The sequence below is a fragment of the Castor canadensis genome, chromosome 11 (genome assembly GCF_047511655.1).
Source record: "Castor canadensis chromosome 11, mCasCan1.hap1v2, whole genome shotgun sequence".
Classification (NCBI taxonomy): Eukaryota; Metazoa; Chordata; class Mammalia; order Rodentia; family Castoridae; genus Castor; species Castor canadensis.
In genome coordinates this window covers 41333718-41358949 of record NC_133396.1, presented here as the reverse complement: position 1 = coordinate 41358949, position 25232 = coordinate 41333718, and the positions used below count along the sequence as shown (strand labels likewise).

Genomic DNA, 25232 nt, shown 5'->3' with positions numbered 1-25232 from the left:
ACCCTCCAAGAACCATTTCTGGACGTCTCTTATGATCGCCAAAACCTGTTACGAATGTCGTCCCCAGGGTGGCCACACTGCGGTTTACTGGTTTACTCGCGTGCCACCGCTCGGTGAGTTTACAAGGCGGAGGCCATGGCCTCTTCGGCTTATAGGTACTTAACCAAGTTGTAGAATGGGTTCATCCCGCAGCTGACACAAACTTCAACTGCTCGCTGTCTCAATTATCATTTATTTACAACACGTATTTAATTACACTAGTAATCTTTTCAGGTTTTGGTGCCCCCCGCAAGAGGCGGTGCTCTTCACATACAAAACCCACAGGCATCAACACCAAACTGACAGGAACAGCCGCCGCCACTAAAACGCACAGGATGGCAGGCGCTTCTCTGCGGCTGCGCATCTCCACCCACTCAGGGCGGAGGTCTGCGTCATGTGATCCTCCCTGTCTGGCCCCGCCTCCACCGCAGTGTCTGACGGGAGGCGGAGAGCGAACGAGCCTGTCGGCCATTTTGTGTCGGCTTCCTGTGGGACGCGGTGTGGCCGTTGGGTCGGAAAAGCGGGCGATTTTTCTCCTCGCTTTTTTTCCTTCTTTTTTCTCCTCCTTTTTACTTTGTCGGTAGAGCGCAGTCATGGGTCGCAAAAAGAAGAAGCAGCTGAAGCCGTGGTGCTGGTATCCTTTGTGGACTGGAAGTCGAGGCCGAGCTGGTGTTGCCGGTTGATGAAGACTGGTACTGGGCGGCCTGGATTGGGCCTATGGGCGGGGGATGGGGGGCGGCTTCGGGCTGTAGGCCTCGGTGTGGCTGTTCCTGTGGCTGGGCTGGGACTCGGGAAGGGCTTCTCGGAAAATGGGCTTTCTAGGGCGAGAGGCTATGTGAATTGGGGGAGTGGACTCGTGACTCTTGAGGACCTCGTTTGGTGCCTACTAGGAGGCGGCCTGGACCCCTCCACCAAGGGCAGAGTCCCTTAAGGACTCTCCTGCTGCCGTTGTTTTGGTGACGCTCCAACAGAGGGACTTTCTGCTAGTGTAATAGCTAATTGCCTGCGTGGAGGATTGGGGAATAGCTTGCAGCGTCAGCCACTCACTTTTTCCTTTTTTTAAAATTAAAGACTAGGTGCTGTAGTTAAATTAAGCCCGGCTTTGAACCGTTTCCATTCCCCTTTCCTTCCCCCACCGCCGGGGGGTGGGTGACGGAGACCTGGCTTCCTGTCTCACCCCGGGCGCCTTAATCTTCAGGAAGCGTTCTCTTAGTGCGTGCAGTTTCTCCTTTCTGTTGCCCAACCTGGCAGGACTTGGGGAAAAAAAAAAAAACTTACTAGAAAGGAAAGCTTACTAAAACGTGGCGTCCTTTTTAATACTTTTCCCAAAAGCGTTAACATACTTGACGTGAAAACTGATTTTATTTACGGTCTAGTATCTAAGAACGATTAGCCGTAGAGCTGCGTTTTGTTATAAGTAGCAAAATTGGCCACGTCTTTTGATACCTACTTATGGGAAAGTCTGAGTAATGGACTAGTTCTCAGTATTGTAGATTTAACCCACCTGTGAGTTTGCGTCCCCTGATGGCAAAAACTAATAAGAAATTGTAAACAAATTTGTGGATTGTTAAGCGTGAAATGGTGTGTGGGTGTTATTTGCCATGAAGTTAATCCACGTGGTGAATTTGTAATACTTCGAATATTTTTATCTAATTCTGTCTTGAAATTTCAGTTAATTTTCATACAGAGTTATCATGCAACCCTTTCCCTGCGCACTTGAAAATGTACTGAACAAAAGCAATTTCACCCAACATTTTTGCCAAACAAGAATTTCACAAAGTATTGCCGTTTACTAGGGGGAGGGATGTGAAGAGAAATGGGTTTCTAGGAAATTACATGTCAAATGCAATCCTTATCAGCGTAATTATCAAAAAACGGATTTTAGGTAAAAGTTCCATGTCTTAATGTTAATCCCACATTCTCTTAGAATTCCTGAGCTCAAACAGCTTCCTGCTTCAGCCTCCCACCCGTTACTGTCTGTAGACAGGCATACACAACACACACCATCAGTTACTGTGCGTTTGTACCTTAACAATATTGATCAGGTATTGTAATAGAGATTTTGATGATGAAAAAATTCTCATACAGCACCAAAAAGCAAAGCATTTTAAATGCCATATATGTCATAAGAAATTATACACAGGACCAGGCTTGGCTATTCATTGTATGCAGGTAAGGATTTTTCTTGTTTACTTTTGTACCCTTGTCATTTGATAACAACATGAATAATCTAGTCTTTGCCTTTTTTTGTAATTTATTGTAGTAGATAAGATAGTCAGTCTGCTTAAGAAACTCAGAACTGTCAGGAAATGGAGATGGGAGGGTCCACGGTTGAGGCCAGCCCCCCGAAAAGTGACACCCTATCTCAAAGAACAGGTTGGGCGTGATGGAGCATTTCTGTAATTCCAGCTAGGCAGGAGGGAGTATTGCATTTGCCCTGCTGTAGGCAAAAAGCATGAGACCCTCTTACACAAACTAAAAGCAAAAAGGGCTGTGGACATAACCAAGGTAACTATGTCTCTCTGTCTCTGTACCAGTGCTGGGAATGGAATGTAGGGCCTCAAATATGCTAAGCACAAGCTCTATTATTGAGCTACATACCAGCCCCCCGAATCTGTTCTATAGCTACAAGAAGATATATTCACTTTTGGTGTTTATGAAGTTTGTTTTTGTTAATTTAATTTAATTTTGGTGGGACTGGGGTTTGGACTCAGGGCATCAGACTTGCTAAGCACATGGTGTATGTCTTAAGCAACTCTGCCAGTGCGGGGGGGCCCCCCCCGTGTGTGTGTGAGTGTGTGTGTGTGTGTGTGTGTGTGTGTGTGTGTGTGTGTGTGTGTGTGTGTGTGTGTTGCAGTTCTGGGCTTTAACTCAGGGCCTACACTTCGAGCCACTCCACCAGCTTTTTTTTTTTTTTTTTTTTTGCTGGTGAAGGAAGTGTCTATTGTGATAAATTTTACTAAAAATATATGTATATGTATTTGTATATACATACACACGCACATCCCTGCCATTGCAAGATTTATTTGTTACAGTCTGTCTCTTGTGGTTAGGCTTATTCCCATAGACCTTTTTGAAATGATACTGTATTTCTTTGTTGGTATAATATTTCTATTTGAGAAGAGTCTCACTGAAGTCCAGGATGGCCTTGAATTCAGTCTTCCTGCCTCAGTCTCTGGAGTAATTGGGATTATAGGCACACCCTACTCTGCATCTGGCTTGGCAGTTTATTTCATTTAATATTATCTGGGTTTCATGAGTCATTTGATGATTGGATAGTGAGAGGTTTCAATTATACATACACGTATGTATATGCATGTATGTATATATATATATATACACACACATACATGTGCGTGTGATATTACAATATGAGCCAAAGATAGCCAAGTTTAAGAGTTAAAAACATTTAATCTGGCAAAAGTATACAGTGAGAAAAAAATGTCCTAAATTTCTAGTATTTTACAGCAAACATCTTAAAAATCTCCTTCATTTGTCACCTAATAGATTCAGAAATAGTGGCATTAATCATTACAATGGAAACGTTAAGCATCAGTTACAGGTGATGTTAATTATAAAAATGTAACTTTTTGCATGTGTGGCACTGGGGTTTGAATTCCACGCACACTTTCTAGACCGGTGCTCTATCAAGTGAGCCGCTCTTGTATTGGGTTTTTTAAGATAGGGTCTTGAATTATTTGCCTGGAGCTGGCTTCGAACTGCGATTCTCCTGATCTCTGCCTCCGATTAGCTGAAGCTAGGATTACAGGCGTTAGCCACCAGTGTCCAGCTAAATGTAATTTTCTTTGTATGTACAGGCTTGTCTCAAAGATCTTTTCTTAGGAAGCTACCCCCAAAATGCTGGGCGTTGGATTCAAAACATCACATAGGCTGGGCAAGTGCTCTACCGCTGAGCTATATTCTTGCTCCTTTATTTTTTCTTCTCCCTAATTTGTCTTAATACAAGGTTATGTTTACGCTGAGGGTATAGCTCAGGGATAGAACACTTGCCTAGCTTGTGTTATTGTATTAGGGCCTGGGTTTGACCCCTACCATTGTCAAGTCTCAAAATCTGAATTCAGTCTTGGAATGTCTTCGATTTGGGTAGAACTACTTGTTTATTGTATTTAATTCAGGCAGTTAAAATTAAATGATAACCTGGGGTGGCTCATGCCTGTAATCCTACCTATTCAGGAGGCAGGTACCAGGAGGATCATGTTTTGAAACCAAGCCCCAAGCAGATAGTTATGCAGACCCTGTCTTGAAAAAAGACCATCAAAAAAAAGGAGGGTGGGTGGAGTGGCTCAAGCCATAAGAGTGCCTGTCCCATCCCGTCCCGTCCTGTCCCCCCCCCTCCCCCAGCCTTGGTGGGACTGGGGTTTGACTCAGGGCTTTGTGCTTATGAAGCAGGTGCTCTACCACTTTAGTTCAGGTGCTCTACTGCTTGAGCCACACCACTAGTCCAAATATACTACTTTATTTAATGCTAAAAACAAGCCTTGAATTAGTTACTGTATAGGTGGAGTGAACTCAGGCTTGGAGGTCATCTTATACATCTAATGAGAGTTTGTTTTCTAAATATTAGGTACATAAAGAGACAATAGATGCTGTACCAAATGCAATACCTGGAAGAACAGACATAGAGTTGGAAATATATGGTATGGAAGGTATTCCAGAAAAAGACATGGATGAAAGGCGGCGACTTCTTGAACAGAAAACACAAGGTAATATTTTCAGATGTATTATTTTTTAAAAATAGGGCTTCACAGTTGTGAGAGTACTACTACTTTTAAGCATAAATTTAATTGTAGATAATAAATTTATTCAGAATTCCTCCCACCCCCAATTTGATATTTTGTTGAGACAGGCTCTTGGTATGTAGCCCATTATGCCCTTGGAGCTATGAATTCTCTGGCCTGAGCTTTTGAGTGCTGGGATTAATAGATGTGTGCCACTACACCTGATTTTGTTGTTGTTGTTAGTTTTTTTAAGGGGATCTTACTGTGCTGCCCAGGCTGACCTCCAAGTCAAGATCATCTTACTGTTTCCTGAGTAACTGAGATTACAGTTGTGAAGTACCATGCTTGACTCATATTTTGAGTTCTGTTAATTATTTAGTGGTGGTGTTTGACTTGGAATTTGAGGCCATGCACAGTACAAATGGTAGAAACTGTTCGCCATCTACAGATTTTTTTATTTTGTAAAGCTTTACAGAGGTAAAATGTGTTTGTCGCAGCTTAACCTTTTGTGGTGAAACAGCTATTGTTTAAATCATTTGTTACTTTTATAGGATAGGGAAAGAATGTTAACCTTGTTTAATATAGAGTGACGGAACATTTGAAGAAGAGTATTAATCAAATATTGTACTTATTGAATATCTAAAGTTGTTTAGGTTTTATACCCCCTCCATAAAAAATTTTTTTGGCAGAGAGTCAAAAAAAGAAGCAACAAGATGATTCTGATGAATATGATGATGATGACTCTGCAGCCTCAACTTCATTTCAGCCACAGCCAGTTCAACCTCAACAAGGTTATATCCCACCAATGGTGCAACCAGGACTACCACCAGTCCCAGGAGCACCAGGAATGCCTCCAGGTAGCACATGAGGTTTCTGAAAATTTAATATTGAGGAATTTATTGATAGGGAGCTAAACTATTACTTTCTGGACTTGGGGGTATGGCTCAAGTGATAAAGCACTGGACTGGCAATACCCAGTACTGGATTTCCCCGCCCCCCCAAAAGTATTACTTTCTTCCACTTAATGCTTTAACTTATAATTGTAATTTTTTAATTGAAATTCTTATTTGTAGGCATACCTCCATTAATGCCAGGTGTTCCTCCTCTGATGCCAGGAATGCCCCCCGTTATGCCAGGAATGCCACCTGGGTAAGAAAACTTTTAATTGGTTTGTGGGCTTGTGCCTAGCAATGATCTTTTTTTCAACATGGGTATTACATGAATTAAATGTTACGCTGCATTTTTTTGCTTCTGGAAGGTATGGGCCTTATAGTCTTAAGTTTTTCTTGGTTAAGGGGTCAGTCAAAAAATTTAAAGTATAAATTTGCCACTGAGAATAGATTTTGGGTTTTAGAATGTATGTAGGCAACCATCTGCTTCAATTGCATTTGCTGTAATTGAAGTAGTTGATTGTAGATTTGAATTTCTGAGATTCGGAAATATGCATCACACTTTGTAGTTTTGAAAAGAACCAAACTCTGTTAATGATTTATTGAAGCATCAAAAACTAAACTGAATCTGAGGTGCCCATCACTTCTACTTAAATATTGTTGGATATGAGAGGTATACAGTACACTTTCCCACTGTATTTTGAAAATCACAGTTAGATTTTGATTTTGTCATACATTTTCACAGATTGCATCATCAGAGAAAATACACCCAGTCATTTTGCGGTGAAAACATGTAAGCATCTCATTCATAATGTAATTCAGGAGGTATAATCATAATGTCATTTTTTGTGTGTGTTTGATGATAACTATTCAGTTGGCTTCAGAAATTTTCTAACCTTCCTCACTAAAACTTCTAAAATTTGCAAGCTTGCACAGTTCTCTTAAAAGAGGGATTTAAAACATAGTGAGGAAATAGACTCATTAAATAAAGCATTTTCTAAATGTGCAAATTCTTTCCCCAAACTACTGAAAATGAGACGTTTTAAGAGGTAGTGTTTAATTTTTTAAAAAGTATATATTCTTTTGCTAGATTACACTGTGCCTTATTATGGAATGTAATTGAATTTTTTTCTAGTTAGAATCTATATATAGGAGTTGCACTTCTGATTTTAAAAATCCCAAATTGTGGGGCGAGGCAGTAGAGTACATGCTTAACATGCACAAGACCATCAGTTCAATCCCCCGACAAAACCAAAAAATACAGAAAAGCAACAAAAAATGTTCTAAATCAAGCTGACAGACTTTCACAGTGAATTGGACACTGATATTTGAAGGTGAGCTTTTTTTAGGGTAAAGAAAATAAACATGGGCTATATTTTTAAGTCATGGTTTAGGTTTCGATAGCTATTTTAGGTTTATTTTTGACTAATTTTGGTGGTAGTCCTTGTTCCTCCCCAACAAAAATTATTACTCCACAATATACATTGAATATTTTCTTCTGAAAAATCTCAACTAGAAAAAAAAATTTTAGTTATGATCTGTGTTGATATTTTTCAAGTTTACCTATATTAGACCTCTTATACATATTAAAGAGAGCAGTAGTTGTTCTCAGTGACTGTTTTTTCAAGAAAGACTGGTTCCTCCCTCCCCTTTACTGGTAGACCAAAGAGTTTTCTGGTATTCAGAGTATTTATTTTGGTAGAATTACTGTAGTATATGCTTGTTTCTTTTAGCTTAACCAATTTCAGTATTGAGGTCAAATTAAAGAATTTTATCTGGTGTTGTTTCAGAATGTAGCCAAAATATTTTCTCATGGTTTATACTGTTAATTAACATTAGTTTCTTGAAATTTGCTTTCTAATAGAATGATGCCAATGGGTGGAATGATGCCACCTGGACCTGGAATACCACCTCTGATGCCTGGTATGCCACCAGGTATGATGTGTTAAAACAATTTTTCTCTTAATAGGAGTTCTTCCTAATAGGGCTTTATTCCTAAGTTTTTTAAAAAGTAGTTTATAAGTAGGGGTGCAATGTAATTTTCAGCTTTCCATAGGTTGGAAAATTCCTTCTAAAATTACGGGAGGAATGTTGTAATGCCCTTTTTTTTTTTTTTTTTTTTTTCCAGTACTGGAGTTTGAACTCAGGGCCTACACCTTGAGCCACTCCACCAGCCCTTTTCTATGAAGGGTTTTTTTTGAGATAGGGTCTTACGGAACTATTTGCCCAGGCTGGCTTTGAACTGCTATCCTCCTGATCTCTGCCTCCTGAGTTGTTAGGATTACAGGCGTGAGTCACCAGCTCCCTGCAGAATTTTTATAAAGTGTGATACTGTCAAAAGAAACTCTATGGGCTGGGGGAGGAGTGGCTCAAGCAGTAAGAGTAATCATGAGGCCCTGCGTTCAAACCCCAGTGCTGCTAAAAAAAAAAAAACCCAAATAGTAAAAATAATGTGAAGAAAACAAAAAAAGTCACAGGTTATGCACTGAAATTCATGTACCTAAGAGGGGTTGGAGATTTAGCTCAGTGGAAGAGTGCTTGCCTGGCAAGTGTAAGGCCCTGAGTTCGGTCCCCAGCACCGGAAAAAAAAGGAAAAAAAAAAAAAAAAAAAAACAAAATCCTTTCTCATGTACCTAAGAATGTAGTATTTGTTAGGAATTTTTTAGACAAAGTGATAACAAAATAGTAAATAATGTAAGTATTCTCTCATTCAACAAAAAATGGTAGAATCTGTGACTTAGGGCAGTCAAAAATCTATTGTTTTTTAATATTTCATTTGGTTAGCCTTTGCAGCTTTTCTCCCTCAGAAATAGCACTCATGGTTATGACTTAGAGGAGGTCAGCAGCAATGTATTATCCTTTTTCTTTTATTAGAAAGTAAAGAACTTTTCCAGAAGCTTTGTAGCCCTGGAAATAGATTTCTGTGAGAGAACCTAGGAAATAAGCATATTGACTTGTTAAGCTAACAAAGAAGGGGAGAACACTTTATAGGGAAAGGGATTTGGTTTGCTATGTAAATGTGCCACCTGAAGCTCTCAGTTGATTGTCTTGCTTTTTCTTTTCTCTCTCTTTTTTTTTTTTTTTTTTTTTTTGTTTTGGTGGGACTAGGATTAATTTAAGGCTCTCTCCTTACAAAGCAGGGACTCTAATCCTTCAGCCATACCTCCAGTCTATTTTTCTCTGGTTACTTTGAAGATGGAATCTCATGAAATGTTTCCCCAGGCTGGCCTCAAACCACATTTCTGATCTCAGCCTCCCAAGCAGCTAAGGTTATAGGCACGAGGCACTGGTTCCTAGCCTGATTGGCTTGCTTTTTATTCAAGAACATTTGGTTTGCAAACCCTGACATATTTAGAAGGATTTACCATAGTTAGTGTAAAAGGACCTAGGAATAATAAAGCAGCAGCAAAATTTGAATCGTGCCAGAGCAGCCAATAATTTATAGAAAATAACTCCATACATGTTATGCTCTGGGATATGTGTGGGCATTTAAAAGAATACAGAATAATTGTGTTCATTTGGTAAGAGAAAGTAAAAGTTAAGGAAGTTTAAAGAATACTCTAGTAGTGGTTTTTAGGAAAGTTTTTTTCAAGTGTTCAAAGGAATGACTGGGGAAATGGGTCATGTTATTGTATGATTTTATTAATGTTTTTATTTTCATTGAATTAGCAGCCAGTGAATATTTAAAGGATTTGTTTGCTGAACGAAGTAATTCTTACAGTTCTGAAGACATTTGCTAAATTAATAGTGTCAGTAAGCTTAATTATTGTTTTGCACATATATGGGGCTTAATGATATTTTCCACCTTGTCAAATTGTGAAGTGATAAAAAGGAACGGAAAGTTTGAGGCATGATTATTGCAAGGGGAAATGCCTAAGTTCTTTGGACTTTAGAATTGTTCATCAGTGAGTCAGTCACTAGTAACTTTGTTGTGTAGAATCATTTTTTTCTGAACTAAGTGTTTTATTGACTGAGTTCCCCCAATATTTTTGCTGCAGGTATGCCCCCACCTGTTCCACGTCCTGGAATTCCTCCAATGACTCAAGCACAGGCTGTTTCAGCACCAGGTATTCTTAATAGACCACCTGCACCAACAGCAACAGTACCTGCTCCACAGCCTCCAGTTACTAAACCTCTTTTCCCCAGTGCTGGACAGGTAAGTTGAAATTCCTGAAAAAGGAGTGCACAATAAAATACACTGTCGTGCCCTTTTCCATGTTTACACATTTTGGATTCCTGTATTCATAAAAGATGAAATGGACTCAAGCATGTTAACTTTTTTCATATCTGTGGTGTAACCAGAAGTGAAAATTGAAGTTCTAGGGACTTAAATACATAATGTTTAGAGGTCCTCCTTTCCCTTCTGCATGATGAATGGAGTGAGTCCAAAGCCAAACATGAAAATCCTTAAGACTAGCAAAACTTTTTGTTGTGTGCTTCTCTAGTTGAGAACCATGATAAATTATGCTGTGCTTTCATTGGAAGGGCATCATTTAATGGCCTTTGACCCAGTCAAAATTATCCTCCTAGTGATCTTGTTTTCCTTCAGAACTTTGAAAGCTTTTTCCAAAACATGATTGAAACATGCTTCTGTTACATAGAGTGTACCACATAATGACTGAAAACTTTGTTCTTTTCAGATTCATTTAGAATTAATTAAATGTATTTAAGAAAATCAAAATTTTTTTAGAATATTCCATAGATGTTTTCTTTTGTCAGTATTCCTGTTTGTGGTTGCTGAATTGAAAATACGACTTTTTAATATGCCTTAGCATGCATACTTCTACTTTTGTGGTGGGTGGGAATTTTGTTTATTGAGAGCTGTTAAACTTGGCAAAACTATTCTGGAGAGTCATTGATAATGGAATTAAACTGTTAATATCAGTGAATTCTTACTCTAAAGTTAAGGTATCATTCATGAAATACAATACAAAGCTTATTAGTTTTAGAAAAAAAAACTATGGCTAACTAGGTTTATTGGTATAAAATTTTAAAAACGGTTTTTTTGAGGCTTATACTTTAATATTTAATGTAAATGCATTAACTGCCTCTAACTGACATTTGATTGCATTAAAATTTGCATTTACAAAAATGCAGTCTGTACTAAAGTCTGCCACATGGCTTATTTTTACCCATTTGTTTGGAGACTTTTCATTGTTTCCTTTCTTTTATGCTACAGATGGGGACACCTGTAACAAGCTCAAGTACAGCTTCATCAAATTCAGAAAGTCTGTCTGCATCTTCTAAAGCTCTGTTTCCTAGCACAGCACAAGTACGCAGGAAGTTGCAGTTTAAAATTGTTAAAATGGCTTTATAACTTAACCCTTTGGACCCTACATAAAAACCAAATTTTTTCTAAAAAAGATGTATTTTGTTTAGTTTTTAAAGATAAAATTAATAGTATTAATCAAAAACAAAATGGTATTTGAAAAATCTGAATTCATACTAAAAACCACAAAACCCCAAATTACCCCCAAACTACTTATGGTTCTAAAGGGTTAAAAGCATGTGAGCAGTAAATGCATTATAGCTGCCAGTGGTTAGCCTGATGCATGGTCAAGCTATTTTGAATTATGCTATTTAATACATCGTATCCTATATAAGGAAATTTTAGCACTCTGCATTTGGTTCTAAAGTTGAAATTTTTGGTGTTTTAGATTTATGAAAAGTGTTTTATTTGGGGTGGGGACAAAGCTCAAATGTAACTCATTTGTTACTAGTAACTTTTTTTTTTTAATTAAAAGAGTCTTCTGAATTAATCCTTTGACCAAGACAGTCTTCCAGCCATTACTGATTTGGACAGTATTATGTTATAGTTAGAAGCTGGAGTTTTTTAAAACTCTGCTATTCTGTAATTTTTAGCTTAGCTTTTTTTTTTTTTTTTTTTTTTTTTTTAAGTTGCTTTAAAGATTACTTTAAATAATTCAAGACGGTAGATAACATTAGGTATTCTGGTTTCTGTATTTCAGAATTTTAAATTAAGCATTTGGTGAGGAGGTGAAGACATTTGAGAAGTTACATACACGGTTTTCTTGTTTCCATTGCTGTGATGTGACTTCAAACAAGCATCTTTTGATATTTTTTACGGTTTTTCTTTAATTTTTTGTCTGTTTATCCTGTTAACTTTTTGTTTCATTTGAAGTTTGGTCCCTTATTTCATGTTGGTTTGTTTTTAAGTTAGTCTGCTGATAGATAAACTCAACTTGGTGTTTTCAAGTTTCATTGATGAGGGTTTATGTTTTTATAGGCTCAGGCAGCTGTCCAAGGACCTGTTGGTACAGATTTCAAGCCCTTAAATAGTACTCCTGCAACAACTACAGAACCCCCAAAGCCTACATTCCCAGCTTATACACAGTCTACAGCTTCAACCACTAGTACAACAAATAGTACTGCAGCAAAACCAGCAGCTTCAATAACAAGTAAGCCTGCTACACTTACAACCACCAGTGCAACCAGTAAGTTGATCCATCCAGATGAGGATATATCACTGGTAAGTAATCTACATTTTTGTGCTTGCAGCATTTGATCAAAAACCATTTTAGCAGCCTATCTGTTTTAAAGGTGTTAATTTGTACTTGGGTGTTTTTATCATCTGATGTAATGCTTCCCAAGTGGTCTACTATTCTGATTTTTTTTTTTTCCTTTTTTTGCGGTACTGGGGCTTGAACTCAAGACCTATACCTTCAGCCGTTCTGCCAGCCTTTTTTTTGAGATAGGGTCTTGTGGAACTATTTGTCCACGTTTCTTTTGAACTACCATCCTTCTTATTTCTGCCTCCTGAGTCACTAGGACTACAGGCATAGCCACTGGCGCCCAGCTGATTTTTTTAAAGAGATGATAAAATAATAACTAGCATGATGAATGAATATTGCATGTTTTGGTCTTAGATGCTCCCCTTTGGCCTATTTCTGAAATGAGATTGTAAGTTGGTTTCTTCATTAAAAATCAGTTTAGCTAGACATGATTTTCTGTGTACTTATTGAGAAAACAGTTGAGTATAATAATAGAGGCTGAAGACTTCTTGAAGCCCATATAAAGGAATTTATTTTATTAAAAAATAAATACTTAGAATTTTGATAACAATACTTAAATAATTCTTTATTTGCTTATAAGACAGAGCTTGCTATTTAGACCCTGGCTCCAAACATAGGTCGTCTTCCCACAGCATATAATTCCTATAAAGTTGCTTGCCCCCATTGAAGTATAAAAATAGGTGAGGTCGTTTTCAGACATGGAGATTTTAAGTAATTGGACTGATGTGTGAGAACAGAAGTAATCTGTTAAGTAAGTGTAAATTTTAAAATAAGTATTTTAGATGCTTTACTTTATGCTTAATGAGCCCCTCCGCCTTATGTATTTAATGTTGTATTTATTTTATTTTTAGGAAGAGAGACGGGCACAGTTACCTAAATACCAACGCAATCTTCCTCGACCAGGACAAGCCCCAATCGGTAATCCACCAGTTGGACCAATTGGGGGTATGATGCCGCCGCAGCCAGGCATCCCACAGCAGCAAGGAATGAGACCCCCAATGCCACCTCATGGTATTACTCTTTTTTTTTGTTTATCATATTTACTCTGCATTCATACATAATGTTAAATATTGTGTCTACATATGTATTGTTAAATACATTGATTTAAAAGTACCATGCATGAATTACTGTTTTTTGCTTTCTGTCTTACTGGATTTTCTGAGTATAGTTAATATTATTAAGTATATCTGCAGTAGACATTGTGCTTCAAATAAGTGTAGGCATAGACCAACTTAATCCATTTTTTGTGTTTTAAATGTGTTTTTTAGGTCAGTATGGTGGTCATCATCAAGGCATGCCAGGTTATCTTCCTGGTGCTATGCCACCATATGGGCAGGGACCGCCGATGGTGCCACCTTACCAAGGTGGGCCTCCTCGACCTCCAATGGGAATGAGACCTCCTGTAATGTCGCAAGGTGGCCGTTACTGATCTTACTTCATCCAGTCTAATAGGTTTGGAGATTAAACCTTTTCTCAACTTGTGCTGTTTATATAGCCAAGCTTCCGTCAATAAGGCTTCATTGTGACTTTAACAAACATTATCTTCCCACATACCAGGAACTATTGGACATTTATTTTACATGGGAAAAATTATTTGGAATAATAAAGCAGGAACTTTTCCTGAAGTTGCAATTTATACTGTATGGCTTCTTTTTCATGTTTCATCTAGGTTTTTAGAAGTGAAGTATAGTAAATTTGGTTCGTTAAATTGTGAAGGCGCTGGAATTACATGAACATACCACCTTAATAAAGGCAAGTTCTGTAAGCTTACATTGCTATTTGTAAAGTTATGCCTTCACAGCATTTCAGATGCTGTTGGACTTCATGTCCCCAACCTAGCTTGGTGAGGGCTGTAACTGTTTCCAAGTACCTGTACGTTGGAAGTCTGAATGTGTAACAATATTTAATGTATTTAGAATTCCTCGTGTTGCAGGGTTTAAGAAATCTGACCCACCACGGTCATGTGACTTTTCTGTACTGTTAAACTTCATTGTAATAAAATGAGAGAAAAATTTATGCCTTTTTATTGATAACTGAGCTGTGGACCACTGCCTGAAAGGTTTGTACAGATGCATGCCACAGTAGATGTCCACATAATAAAATTTATAGTTACCAATGCAATTTTGATATATCATTGGATTCTGTTTTTGAGTTGTAGATTGTTTCTTAGCTGCATGTTTTAAGCAGTGGTATATATAGAATTATATGTTAATGCTTCAGTTAACAAAAAACGAGATGCATATGAATCATTACATAATGGGTATAAATCTTTATAGTGTGTCACCTTTCCACATCCTTTGCTGTCATCAGATGTCATAGGTATTTAAAAATGTGAACCCTAATACTTCATCCTTCCTGCTGAGATGTTTAGAGCCTAGTGCCAGACCCAGTTACTTCCTTCTGATTATATTTTAAGAGAAATCAGTACTGCATGGACCTCAGAATCTTTTCAGGTGCTAATGTCTAGAAGCTTAGGTGCATGCAGTAATAGTTTTTCATGCTTTTAATGGGTTGGTGTATGTGCCTCTTAAATGGATGGTTTGATGGGTAACAGGATTGGTAATTTTTAATTTTATTAGATTCCTGGAAGGTTATATTACTCATTTGATTAGATAGTTATCTTCTATTATTAAACCTAGATAGTTTTACTGCTACAATTTTCATCTTGGAAATTTTGAATATTACTGTATTCTTACAGACAACTGTAGGAAATAATAGCTGTTAGTATTTTGTGTTGCAAGTCTTTTACACTAGTAGGTTTCATTGACTTTTTGGACATTTTTCTGATCTTTTGCCACGGTAGTTTTAGGATTATTTAAATGTCACAGGATCTATACAACGTAATTGCCAATATAATGAACTCAAATTGAGTTTTTCTAAATAATGTTAAGGTTTTTAAGAAAATGGTGACATTTCTTTAATTGATATAAAAGGCATGAAATCTGAAATTATAAGGGAAAAGGCTTTTAATTTTGTAGGAAAATGCATTGAAAAATGTTTTACTCGTTACAGAAGAATGTATTTACGTGATGGGTAAAAGTCACTTAAATGAAATGTTGGAAATATTTTAAGAGCTGAAAGCTATTTTAAATTTGGTATTTTGCATCACTGATTTTTTTTTTTTTTTTTTTTGCTTCCCCACCCCTTCACTGATTTTAATGCCTGCTCTGCTTTGGTACCATTGAGGTACAAAAAAATTCCATGGTTTGGAACAAAAAAAATCCATGTTACCAAGAATACATTATTTTCTGCCAGCAACCAAGTGTCCCATACCTCTTCACACAAGAATGCCTGCCTGTCTAAGTAGTTTTGGAATATGTATGTACTTCTTAGTTATGGCAGCATATTTTTCATACTGCCAAAGAAAAATCTGCATTAAAAATACTAAGGTAAAAATAGCATGATTAAATTTAGAATTATTAAATATGAAATGCTCCCCCAAACCACATTTCTCAAGAATTTCAGGTATCGGCTTACCAACAAACTAAATTTGTTAGTAGATGTGTTTCAGAAATTATGTAAAGCATTGTTTACATTTTAGGTAAAGAGCACCAATCTTGTATAACAAGGTTTTTTGCTCTTTGAAGTGAGAAAATACCAATTTTTTTAATAAATGGTAAGATTCAAATTTAAGATTTATTGAAAGTTTTATGCGTGGCACTCAAAAAACTTAAAGCTTATGGTTTCTCCTTTGTAGCTCTGTGGCTCAGGTGGTGCCCATTTAGCATAAATTTTTGCATGCATCCAAGTATAATTAAGCTTCTAGAATATACTTCTTACCTAACTGCTTCTGGGGTCCATAGTATGGTTGAAACATGAGTGGAACAAATTATGTAAAAAACTCTTACTTTGACTTACCCTTTTTAACAGGTCAAGTTGAGTCAAAGTGGGTTTCAAGTGTCCTCATAGAGGTCTACTTTTGGAATGTGGTATGTTTAGATGGGCACTGTGGTTACCATCATTAAGGAGGTGGTAAGATTAGTAGGGCTGGGAACTTTGTCCACTCTTACATCATCCTTTTTTGCAAAACAAAACAGCTTCAACATTTTGTCTGGCACTAGTTTCTATTTGTAAGTTTTACTATCGATCATAGTAATGAGAACAGCAAATGAGGGTCAGTTTTTGAGTGGCTGCTGTGTAATCATATGATTTGAATACTTAGTATTTTAGTAATCTCACACATAGGCCATTAGGTTTGGGGAGAATATGTATTCCACTGATCAAGTTACATATTGAATTAAAAGTTGGTTTAATTAAACTTATTTAAGAGGGGATGTTCCCAACAAAAATGTGTATGGTCTCAGAATGTAATTGTGGTAGACAAAAAGAGCTGCTCTTTTTCCTTTGCTTTGCTTGATCATTGGGATTTTTAAACATTTTTTTAATGCATGTCTTTTTAATTAATTCGGTAATGTTTTTCTAAAATTAAAATTTTTTTCTTCCTATAGCCCTGCCATAGGACAGGCTGAGGCTGAGTCTCAGTGTTGCCCTGTTCAGTCTGAGGCAAGTGGGATTTATTTTATTCCTTATAGGGGCTTTCACAGCTTTATGGCTGTTGGATATTTATGTCCCCAAACTTGCAGCAAGTTTGGTGAAGGCCCCTAAATTTAATTAAATTTAGGATTTTTATATTCTTTTGGCAGAGAAGGCTCTATATTAATATTCACGTTTGACTGTGGTGTTAATAAATATAAACAGAAAGTAATTTGTGTTATATTGCATAATATTTGATAGCCTCAGTAAAGCTTGTATTGATACATTGACACTTAGTAAATTGACAATTTATTGGTCTTGATTTGGAGGCATGAAATGGTTCATTCAAATTCTTCACTTCTAGGAAAATCGTACTTGTTATTTTCTTCTCAAACTATTACATTTAACTTCATGGATAAGTTTTAACTTAAAATGGCACGGGGTATTGAAAACACTGTATTCTTAATCCCAAGCTTATGCATTGAGCGTGAAGGCAGAAAGGTCATCTGAAAATGCTTGTGATCTTTAATATTTTAAAATCTCACCACACTAGAGCAAATGTTAATGTAGAGCCCTGTGAAGAGTGGGAAGGTGGTGTGTCGTGTGTGCTTGTGTGGTGTATGTGGGTGTAGATGATAGGTGCAATACAATAAAGAGGTTTTGAGTGTTACAGACCTGTCAGCATGGATAGATTACTAATTTTCAGGTAGCCAAACTGAAATTGGGTCATTTGGTTATTAAACTGGTGTGGAATGATTACTTTAAAATTCATTTTTAGCCTTTACTCAACAGTATTTTATGCAAAATGGCACACATGAGTAATGTCTATGTTTGTTTTCAACTAAAACTTGCTTTTACTTGGTGAAAAAGTTGTATGTATGTGTGTCTGTTGTAGGGGGGATAAAGAGGAAATTGGAAAAGAGGCCAAAATACAAACCTGGAATGTGTTTATTCCTTCTTGTGTTTGAGCCACTGTCCTATCCAGACAGCATTTTCTTCTGAACAATAAGCTGACACACAGGACAACATTTTACAAGCCCAAGATTGTTTCTTTGTGGTTTTCATTCTTGGAAGCATAAAACTGTATAAAATGAGTTCCAAATTTTGCCTTGTATAATTAGAACATACACATTTAACTGTAACTGAATTATCGATTAAGATTTTAATACTTACAAAAAAGAATTTTGTTGCTTCCATGACACTATTTTACTGGAATACTTTTTGACTTAGTAACTACACATTTTAAGCCTGATTGGAGATCTGTTTTATTTTGCACTCATTACTCTCCCATGTACTGAAGTATCTTGAAGCTGTTTGATTTTATTGCTTATAATTTTTATTAGGAGATAATGTGCAGGGGGATGAATTGTGATACTTGTATATGTGCTTACCGTGTATCTTAGATTTACCTCCTCTATTATTCTCCCCCATGAGGAGAGAATAGGCTTTTATTGAGTACTGAGGGTGGGGAAGGGATTTACTGATGGTGGCACACTTTGTTGAAGGTGATAATACCTAATTTAAGGTGTATTTTTTTAATCTTTGTAATTCTGTCACTCAGACAAACACACTTTTGAGAGTTATGTAACTTTTCAGGTATCCATAATGTCACTGGTAAACTTGGTTAATGAAAGAAAATGTTGAAGTCACCTTACTGAGATAAAATTTTGAGTAAGTTGATGCAATTAGATACATGCAACACTTGTGTCACTTAGAGGATAAGGAAATATTAAACTTGTACCCTTTATTTTCTTAAATAATTATCAGGTATGTCTTTTTAAGAAGATGGTATTTTCTTACTAAATACTGAGTGATTTTTGTACCTTCTTCCAAATGAAACTTGTTTTATTGTAACTTTTATGAAAGAGGCCTCCAAAAGTACAGATTAAGTTACAAGATTGGATTTTTAGCTGGAGGCATAGCTGAAATGGTAGAGCACCCGCCTCACGAGCACCGAGCCCTGAGTTCAAACCTCAGGACTGCCAAACTAAATAAAACAAAAATTTCTCCTAACCGCCCATGTAACAATCATGACAAATAAGGTTACTCCTTTTACTTTTAACTCCTCTTAGTATTTTGTTTTCTGTCATCCAAATCATTTTAAAAAATCTTTTGGGCTTGTAAAGAACTCACGTGATACTTCTCTAGATACTTCTTAGGGAAATAGCGCTTTCTTTTAAAATGCTGTGTATAGTCATGCATTATAGTACTTAAAATCTTATGAATTGGGTGAATTTTCAAAATCATAGTATCATAAGCATTCTGAATAGATCCCTATTATGGATTTAATTTAAATGAAAGCATAAGAACTGGGGGAAGCAGAACTTAGGTTTTTGTTTCCTATAAACTTTTCCATGTGTTTTTAAGTTAAACTTTGAATTTATTTTTGGCACCATTTTTAAAAATTGACATGTAATTGTACATACTTATGGGATGCCTTAAAGCATTCATCTTTTAAAATGTTCTTAGCATTTTTGTTAGGTAGCAAAGTAGCATTTTTTAAAATTCTGTTCAGTGAGGCTCAGGAGAGAAATGCTTTTCATAAATACTGCCTCTTCTGAGCTCTGTAATTGCATAATATTTCAGTCCTAAAAGGAATGTCTTTTCATTTTCTCTGAACTCTGGACAGTAATAGTTTGAAACTAAGTTTGAAAGTTTCTTTGTCTTTTCTCTTTGAATCTTTAGTGAGTCTCATATTTTCAGGGCAAAATGTGTTTTATTAAGTAGGGTGTAAAAGTAATATTGAGGTAGAATTTTACAGATTAAAAGGTCTTCTTGAAGCAAATTAGAACTATTTCCATTTGAAACAAATCGAGTATTGTATATTCAAGACTTACTAGATGGAAACTTCTTTAGGGTGCATATAAGAATATGTAATTGTGCATGTTTTAATTTTAATCAAATTAACAGGAGATAAACAATTGACTACTTTGACTCCAGCCATTGTTTTAATGTTACAGTGGTGTGTATGGCTATAGGGCACAGTTTCAGTAATGTGCTGTGCCTTTGGTCAGGAATTTGTGTATTGCTGTGTTTGTAAAAAGTCCTCTGTTGGCATTTCCATGCCCTCTGACATTGTTACAGTGTCTTTTTGTTTGTCTTGTTTTTAATTTACGGTTAAAAAAAACAAAACTGTATGTTTTCACTTCATGTTAAATTTGAGGAACTATCAGTGAAATTCATTTTGATGCCCAACTTGGATAAAAATGAAGAATGAAGCTGGAGGTGTAGTTATAAATAGTAGTGCTCATGCTTACCATTTACGAGGCCCTGGATTCAATTCCCAACACCAAAAAAAGAAAAAGAAGAATGAAGAATGTTTCCCCAGTTTATTACACATAAATTAATTGATTGAGAGAGACTTTTGTATAGTGATTTTAGACTCAACCTTAAATGTAATGAAAAATAGTATTTCTGCTGGGTTTTTTTTATTTTTGAGGTTTCACATTATTTTGGTTAAAATTAATATTTTATACATAAATAGTTTAGTGCTACATTAATCAGAGGAGTAAATAAGATTTGCAGTATTGTTTCCCAGGCTGTTTAACTACCAAGTAGGCCAAGAAAAGAGTTTTTACAGTTTGTGTAACTTTGAATCAGAAACATGGGACATCTATTTATTGAGCCAGTCCCTCCTTGCCTTTTAACTTGTTAGTGTACTTTAAGAAGAAATGATAGAATATTTAACTCAAGTTTTTAAAATTGGAAAACTCCAATCAAATGAAGTTAAATTTTATGGAAACTGAATGAAAAGCTTTTAAAAATTCCCATTCCCTTTGTGGGCAGTGTGTCCATGTATTTTAGAAATATGTTTAATATATGCCTCCCTCCTTTTAGGGCACCTAGAATTTCCAGTATGATTAACATACTGCAGTATGTTAGAATTGAGCTATTTTCAAGAGATACTCAGTGCTAGCTCATTATCCTAATGTCACTTGAGATTAATAGCCAGTGTAAGATAATTTTTGTTAAGTTTAGGAAAAAATTTAAGTGTATTGCTATCAGGCTCTGAGGAAATTAAATGCACATTGACTTTTTAAACTTTGGGTTGAACTCCTCAGTTTAATACAATTTGTGTTTTTGTTAACTAGCAGCAGAATTTCAGCATTTGCTACTTACTGGTAGAGAAGAAAAATCCCACAGCCCTGCCAGTACAGGTTAGTTTAATCTGTAAGTACCTGATGTTCCTATTTTTTTTTTCAAACATATCCATATAACCCACACAAGGAAGAACGCTGTGCAGTTAGTTAAATGTGAGTATAACTGATAGAGCCATTGGACACTGCAAAACACTCATACTTGGGCCAGAGTAGCTCTAGGTTTGCTAACCTCCATTGTAATAATGGTGTAATACTGCTCCTTTAATATCTGGTTGTGGTTCACCCTAACTAGATAATGTTGTGCAGAAAAGATAAAGGGAATGTTTCCGTTGACTCTGCCCTTCTTGGTATATAATGTGGGGCCGGAGTCCAGGGCTTTGAGTCCAGGGTCTTCTACTTAAGCCACTCGGTGGTGGTTCTGTCACTTTTTATCTTTGTACAGTATAAGTAAATCTAAGAAAAAGAAACCTTCCTGGCTGGGGTGGTAGACTGCTTATGTGAGGCCATGGGTTTGATCCCTAGCACTGCAAAAAAAAGTGGGGGGGGGTACACCTTTCCTCACCTCTAGCAATGAAAAATGGTGTCTTAATCACAAGCTAGAAAATATTTTTATGCTGCTTTTTTGATCTTAGATGTTTTCAGTAACTTGTAAATAATACTCATTTTTTGTCCATCTTTGTAAACTATAACTTGTTATTTTGGAGTACTGCTGGGTTCATTTGACTTTGATCTAAGAATAACAGACCTTACTTTTTAATACTGAAATGAAAGCTGACTACCCATCAAGAAACCTAACCAGAACCAGGTATGGTTGTGCATGCCCGTAGTCCCAGCACTCAAGAGGTAGAGGCATGAGGATCCCAGCCTGGGCTATATATAGTGAGACCGTGTCCATTAAAAAACAGAAACCTATCCAGTTTCTCATGTAATCTTTTTGAGGGACAGTGGGGATGTAATAAGTTGACAAGGATATAGTAAGGTTTTTGGTATTTTTTGTTCTACCAGAGCTCATTGTTTGAACAGTTCTTGAGATTTTTTTCTTAACTTTTAAATATTGTGGTTTTTTTCATTGATACTGAAAACACTGAGGAGGGAGGAATAAAGAATGCACCTTCGTTTCTACAAGCCTGGACCACTCTTCCACTGTAGCATTGATACTAGACTAGAATGTGTGGCAGCTTCTTCTCTACCTTAATTGTGATGAGCTATCCTGAAAATATATCATCTTGTGTTCTGTAACTATATCAACTGATAATGAAATACATATGAGATACCCACTTTTTAAAATACAAAATTGCCCAAGAGTGTAAGTTTCATTGCCTTTCACAGTTTAATCTGTATAAGAAATGGCATAGATACAGTGGAAATGGTTATCCTTTAAACCATCCTTTCTGGTGAGTACTATTTTATACATGTATGTGTCACATTTTTACTTTATAAAAATTAACTGAAATCGAAAAGTAATCAAAAGAGGTGAGCAGTCTTAAATTTCTGTAACTCTTGGGGTAATACATACTAAATCTGGATATTACAGTGATTACCACCACACATTTCCCTACTACTGCTGGTTTACTTTCTTCTGACTTTCCTTACAAAGTATAAATACAAAAATGTTTAACAAATTATTTCTTTTTGATGAGGTAGGATAATTTTATTCAAAACTGTATCGTAGCATGTAAGAAAATCTTTGATTAAAGTTTAAGATTTTAGTTGACAGCCAAAAGGCTTTTCTCAATGCTTTTGGTTCCCACATTGTGTAGATACAAAATTAAATTACCAGAGCAATTTTCTTGTTAAAGTGGTTATTGCAGTAATTTATGAGCAATTAAGTTGTGGTTAGAGTGAAGGAATATTTGCAAAAATTGGTCATACAAATTTCTTAAATGGTTTTCTTTAAGGCTTGAACTTTTTCAAGTATCCTTAAATCACTTTTAACTCTGCATAAAAAATGTTGGGTTAGAAGTATTGATTTCTGGGACTTAATGTTTACCAGTGAAAGTGAGCCATTGAGTATATTTATTACTTAATGCCCTCTTGTATTGTTAATCTGTGTAAAATAAGAATTTCTTTCCCTCTAGTTTTAACCACATCCTAAATAATACCATTATGTACTGTCTCTGTTGTGACTCAGTAGTCAACTTACGATGTGTTTTAGTATAAACAATGATAATTTTCTAAAATCTGTAATTTATAATCTGAGTGTGTTCAGCAATCTATTCTAGATAAGCTCTCAACAAAGTATGGTCCCGCAATTTGTGTCTTTTTAGAAAAAATTATTTTTTTACAAATTTATTAGAATATATTATTGGGGGTGGGATTTGAAGTGACAACTCCAGTCAGACTTAAATTGTACAATATTTACATTTCCCCCATCGATCAATTTATGTCTTTAAGATTTAAAGTGAAGTAAGTTTCTAAGGAACTGTCCTTTCCTAGCAGGGATAAGCAGACAGTGAAAAATGGGTAAGTATGTAACTTTGAATGCATGTGGTAGCAATAAGAGTTAAGTAGCCAAATTTTCATAGTTTAAGATGTTTAGAAATCTTGAATCTCCTTTGGACTTAATGTACATGTCAACATTTTTCCATATTTGTGCATACAGTGATTAAACTGAACTGCACCTTACACATTTGTCTGGTTGGTTTTTTTGTAATTTTTATCTTGTGTGGTGTTTTAACTAACTCTTATATTTCAGAGTTTTTTCAGGGTAGAAGTAAGTGGCTGTTTGAGAAAGTATTTTCAAGAATTACTTAAATGATGTTTTTTAAAATAACAATGACATTTGGCTTCTGTTTTTCAGCTCCAGTTAAAACTGACAATAGGCAGCTGATCAAAATGGAAAAAGTTTTGTTTATATTTTCTGGATCATTGTAGGAATCTTCATAGTAGTGAAATGTTATTAATCCCAATTCTTGGTTTGCATTTGTGGAGATTTTTAAATGGGCTTTTTTAATTAAGGGGAAAAAGTTGACGTTTGGGGTTTTCTACCCCCCATGTATTAAACAAAAAATAAATAACAAAAAGCGGTTACAATGAAAAATGTTTAATTTGTACACCAGGGAAGATTATTTCTATTCTTTGCGCACTAGTCCAGCATTATTTTGTAACGTGATATAAAATCCTGGAGGGATGTAGGAAGGAGGAGGGAACCTCTTTCATCTCTAGACTTTATTCCAAGCTTCAGTTGTACTGGCAAGAAATGAAATGCCAAATTATTTGAGGTATATGATTGTAAGGACTTAAACAAAACATGCAAATAGAAGATACAGTCCATGTGTAGGATTAAGCAGAAATCTGTGTAATGGCATTTGCATGAAACTAAACGAGCTTACTGAAGGTTGTGATTAAATACTAGCTTTTAAGTTTCAGCAGCATTAAAGCTGTAATTCAGATTTTGTAGGAGCTTATTTTAAAATGGAATTTGTTTGCATGAGTAATACTCAGGCATCTTGTCACCTTGATGTGTCTCCTTGTTACATAGCTGAAAGTTTGTGCAAAAGAAATGAAACCAAGGTCCACCTTTATATAGTATATACTTTTTTTTTTTTTTTTGGTCTAGTGGTAGGGTTTGGGCAGAGATGTTCATTAATTAGTATCTGCAACCATATAATCAAATGAGAACTCAAAAGGGCATTGGGTTTTTTTGTTTCATTTTTGAAGTGGTCTGAGGATATTTGCTAGCATTTAAGTCAAAGCTACCATTTGTAGAATGGTGCTTTATTTTCCTAATGATAATTTAGTTTGTTTTCTTCAAAAAATTGACTTCTGCTTTTGCATTATTTAAAGGCAGATTTTTGTTAGGAGGAGCTAACAGGTAGTTATCTGTCATTAATAAGCTTTTGCCTGATATATACAAACATGAATAAAATCTATTCATTATTTATGATTCTTGTCTGAGCTTGTTTTATTAATTTGTGTCCAGAAGAGTTTATCTTGAGAATGAATAATCTAACATCAGCTGTCCTGAGAATGCCCTGGGAATTAGAAAGCAGTTACTCTTAACAAATACACAATGCCTACAGGGAGTAAAAGCACATTAGTGTGGGTATGATGCTTGTGTGATAAAATGCAAATTGAAGTTGGATAGATAAGTTGAACTAAGTGATTTAGAGTAAGCCTAAAATCAGAATTTGCAATAAAATCCTTGCTTTTCCATCATATACTAGTTACAAATCCTTGAACAAGTTACTTTTCAAATGAGGCTTATGGAAAGTTAAGTAAAATAAAGACAGTGAGTGGCCTGGCATTTTGTAAATACTCACTAAATATTTTGTGCACCTGTACTAGCTAGTGTCAAGCTAGTGGAAATAATGGGGCTACAAGGGGATTCTTGGAACTGAGGATGTAGGAAGCCATCCTTTGTAAGAAGTTCTGTTAAAGCCAGGCGCCTCTGGCTCACGCCCCTATCTCGAAAATACCTGACACAAAAAAGGGCTGGTGGAGTGGCTCAAGGTGTAG

General features: G+C 36.0%; 1 protein-coding gene across 10 annotated transcripts; it reads left to right on the top strand.

The window, feature by feature from the left end:
• The first annotated feature begins 483 nt into the window (after positions 1-483).
• Znf207 (zinc finger protein 207) lies at positions 484-24660 on the top strand. Of its 10 annotated transcripts, XR_012438683.1 has the most exons (15): positions 484-673; positions 2085-2211; positions 4625-4763; positions 5468-5635; positions 5852-5927; positions 6414-6461; positions 7533-7603; positions 9667-9824; positions 10848-10940; positions 11916-12158; positions 13053-13212; positions 13470-13653; positions 13871-13953; positions 16650-16704; positions 20766-24660. XR_012438683.1 is itself a non-coding variant. In XM_020159115.2 (13 exons), the coding sequence occupies exons 1-12, from the start codon at positions 633-635 to the stop codon at positions 13628-13630; spliced, it is 1485 nt and encodes a 494-aa protein (XP_020014704.1). In that variant the 5' UTR covers positions 484-632; the 3' UTR covers positions 13631-13653; positions 13871-14322. The 10 variants fall into 10 exon arrangements, 5 of the variants coding, with proteins under 5 accessions (XP_020014704.1, XP_020014703.1, XP_073902465.1 ...); XR_012438685.1 differs by lacking the exon at positions 13871-13953 and having other exon boundaries at positions 20769-24660; XR_012438684.1 differs by lacking the exon at positions 13871-13953.
• The last annotated feature ends 572 nt before the right edge of the window (positions 24661-25232 follow it).

Excerpts from the sequence above, each read along its gene's own strand:
- Znf207 (XM_020159115.2), top strand. The coding sequence starts at position 633 with ATGGGTCGCAAAAAGAAGAAGCAGCTGAAGCCGTGGTGCTG. Across the intron at positions 7,604-9,666 it reads GATGCCTGGTATGCCACCAG|GTATGCCCCCACCTGTTCCA; the intron begins GTATGATGTGTT and ends TTTTTGCTGCAG. Across the intron at positions 10,941-11,915 it reads TGTTTCCTAGCACAGCACAA|GCTCAGGCAGCTGTCCAAGG; the intron begins GTACGCAGGAAG and ends ATGTTTTTATAG.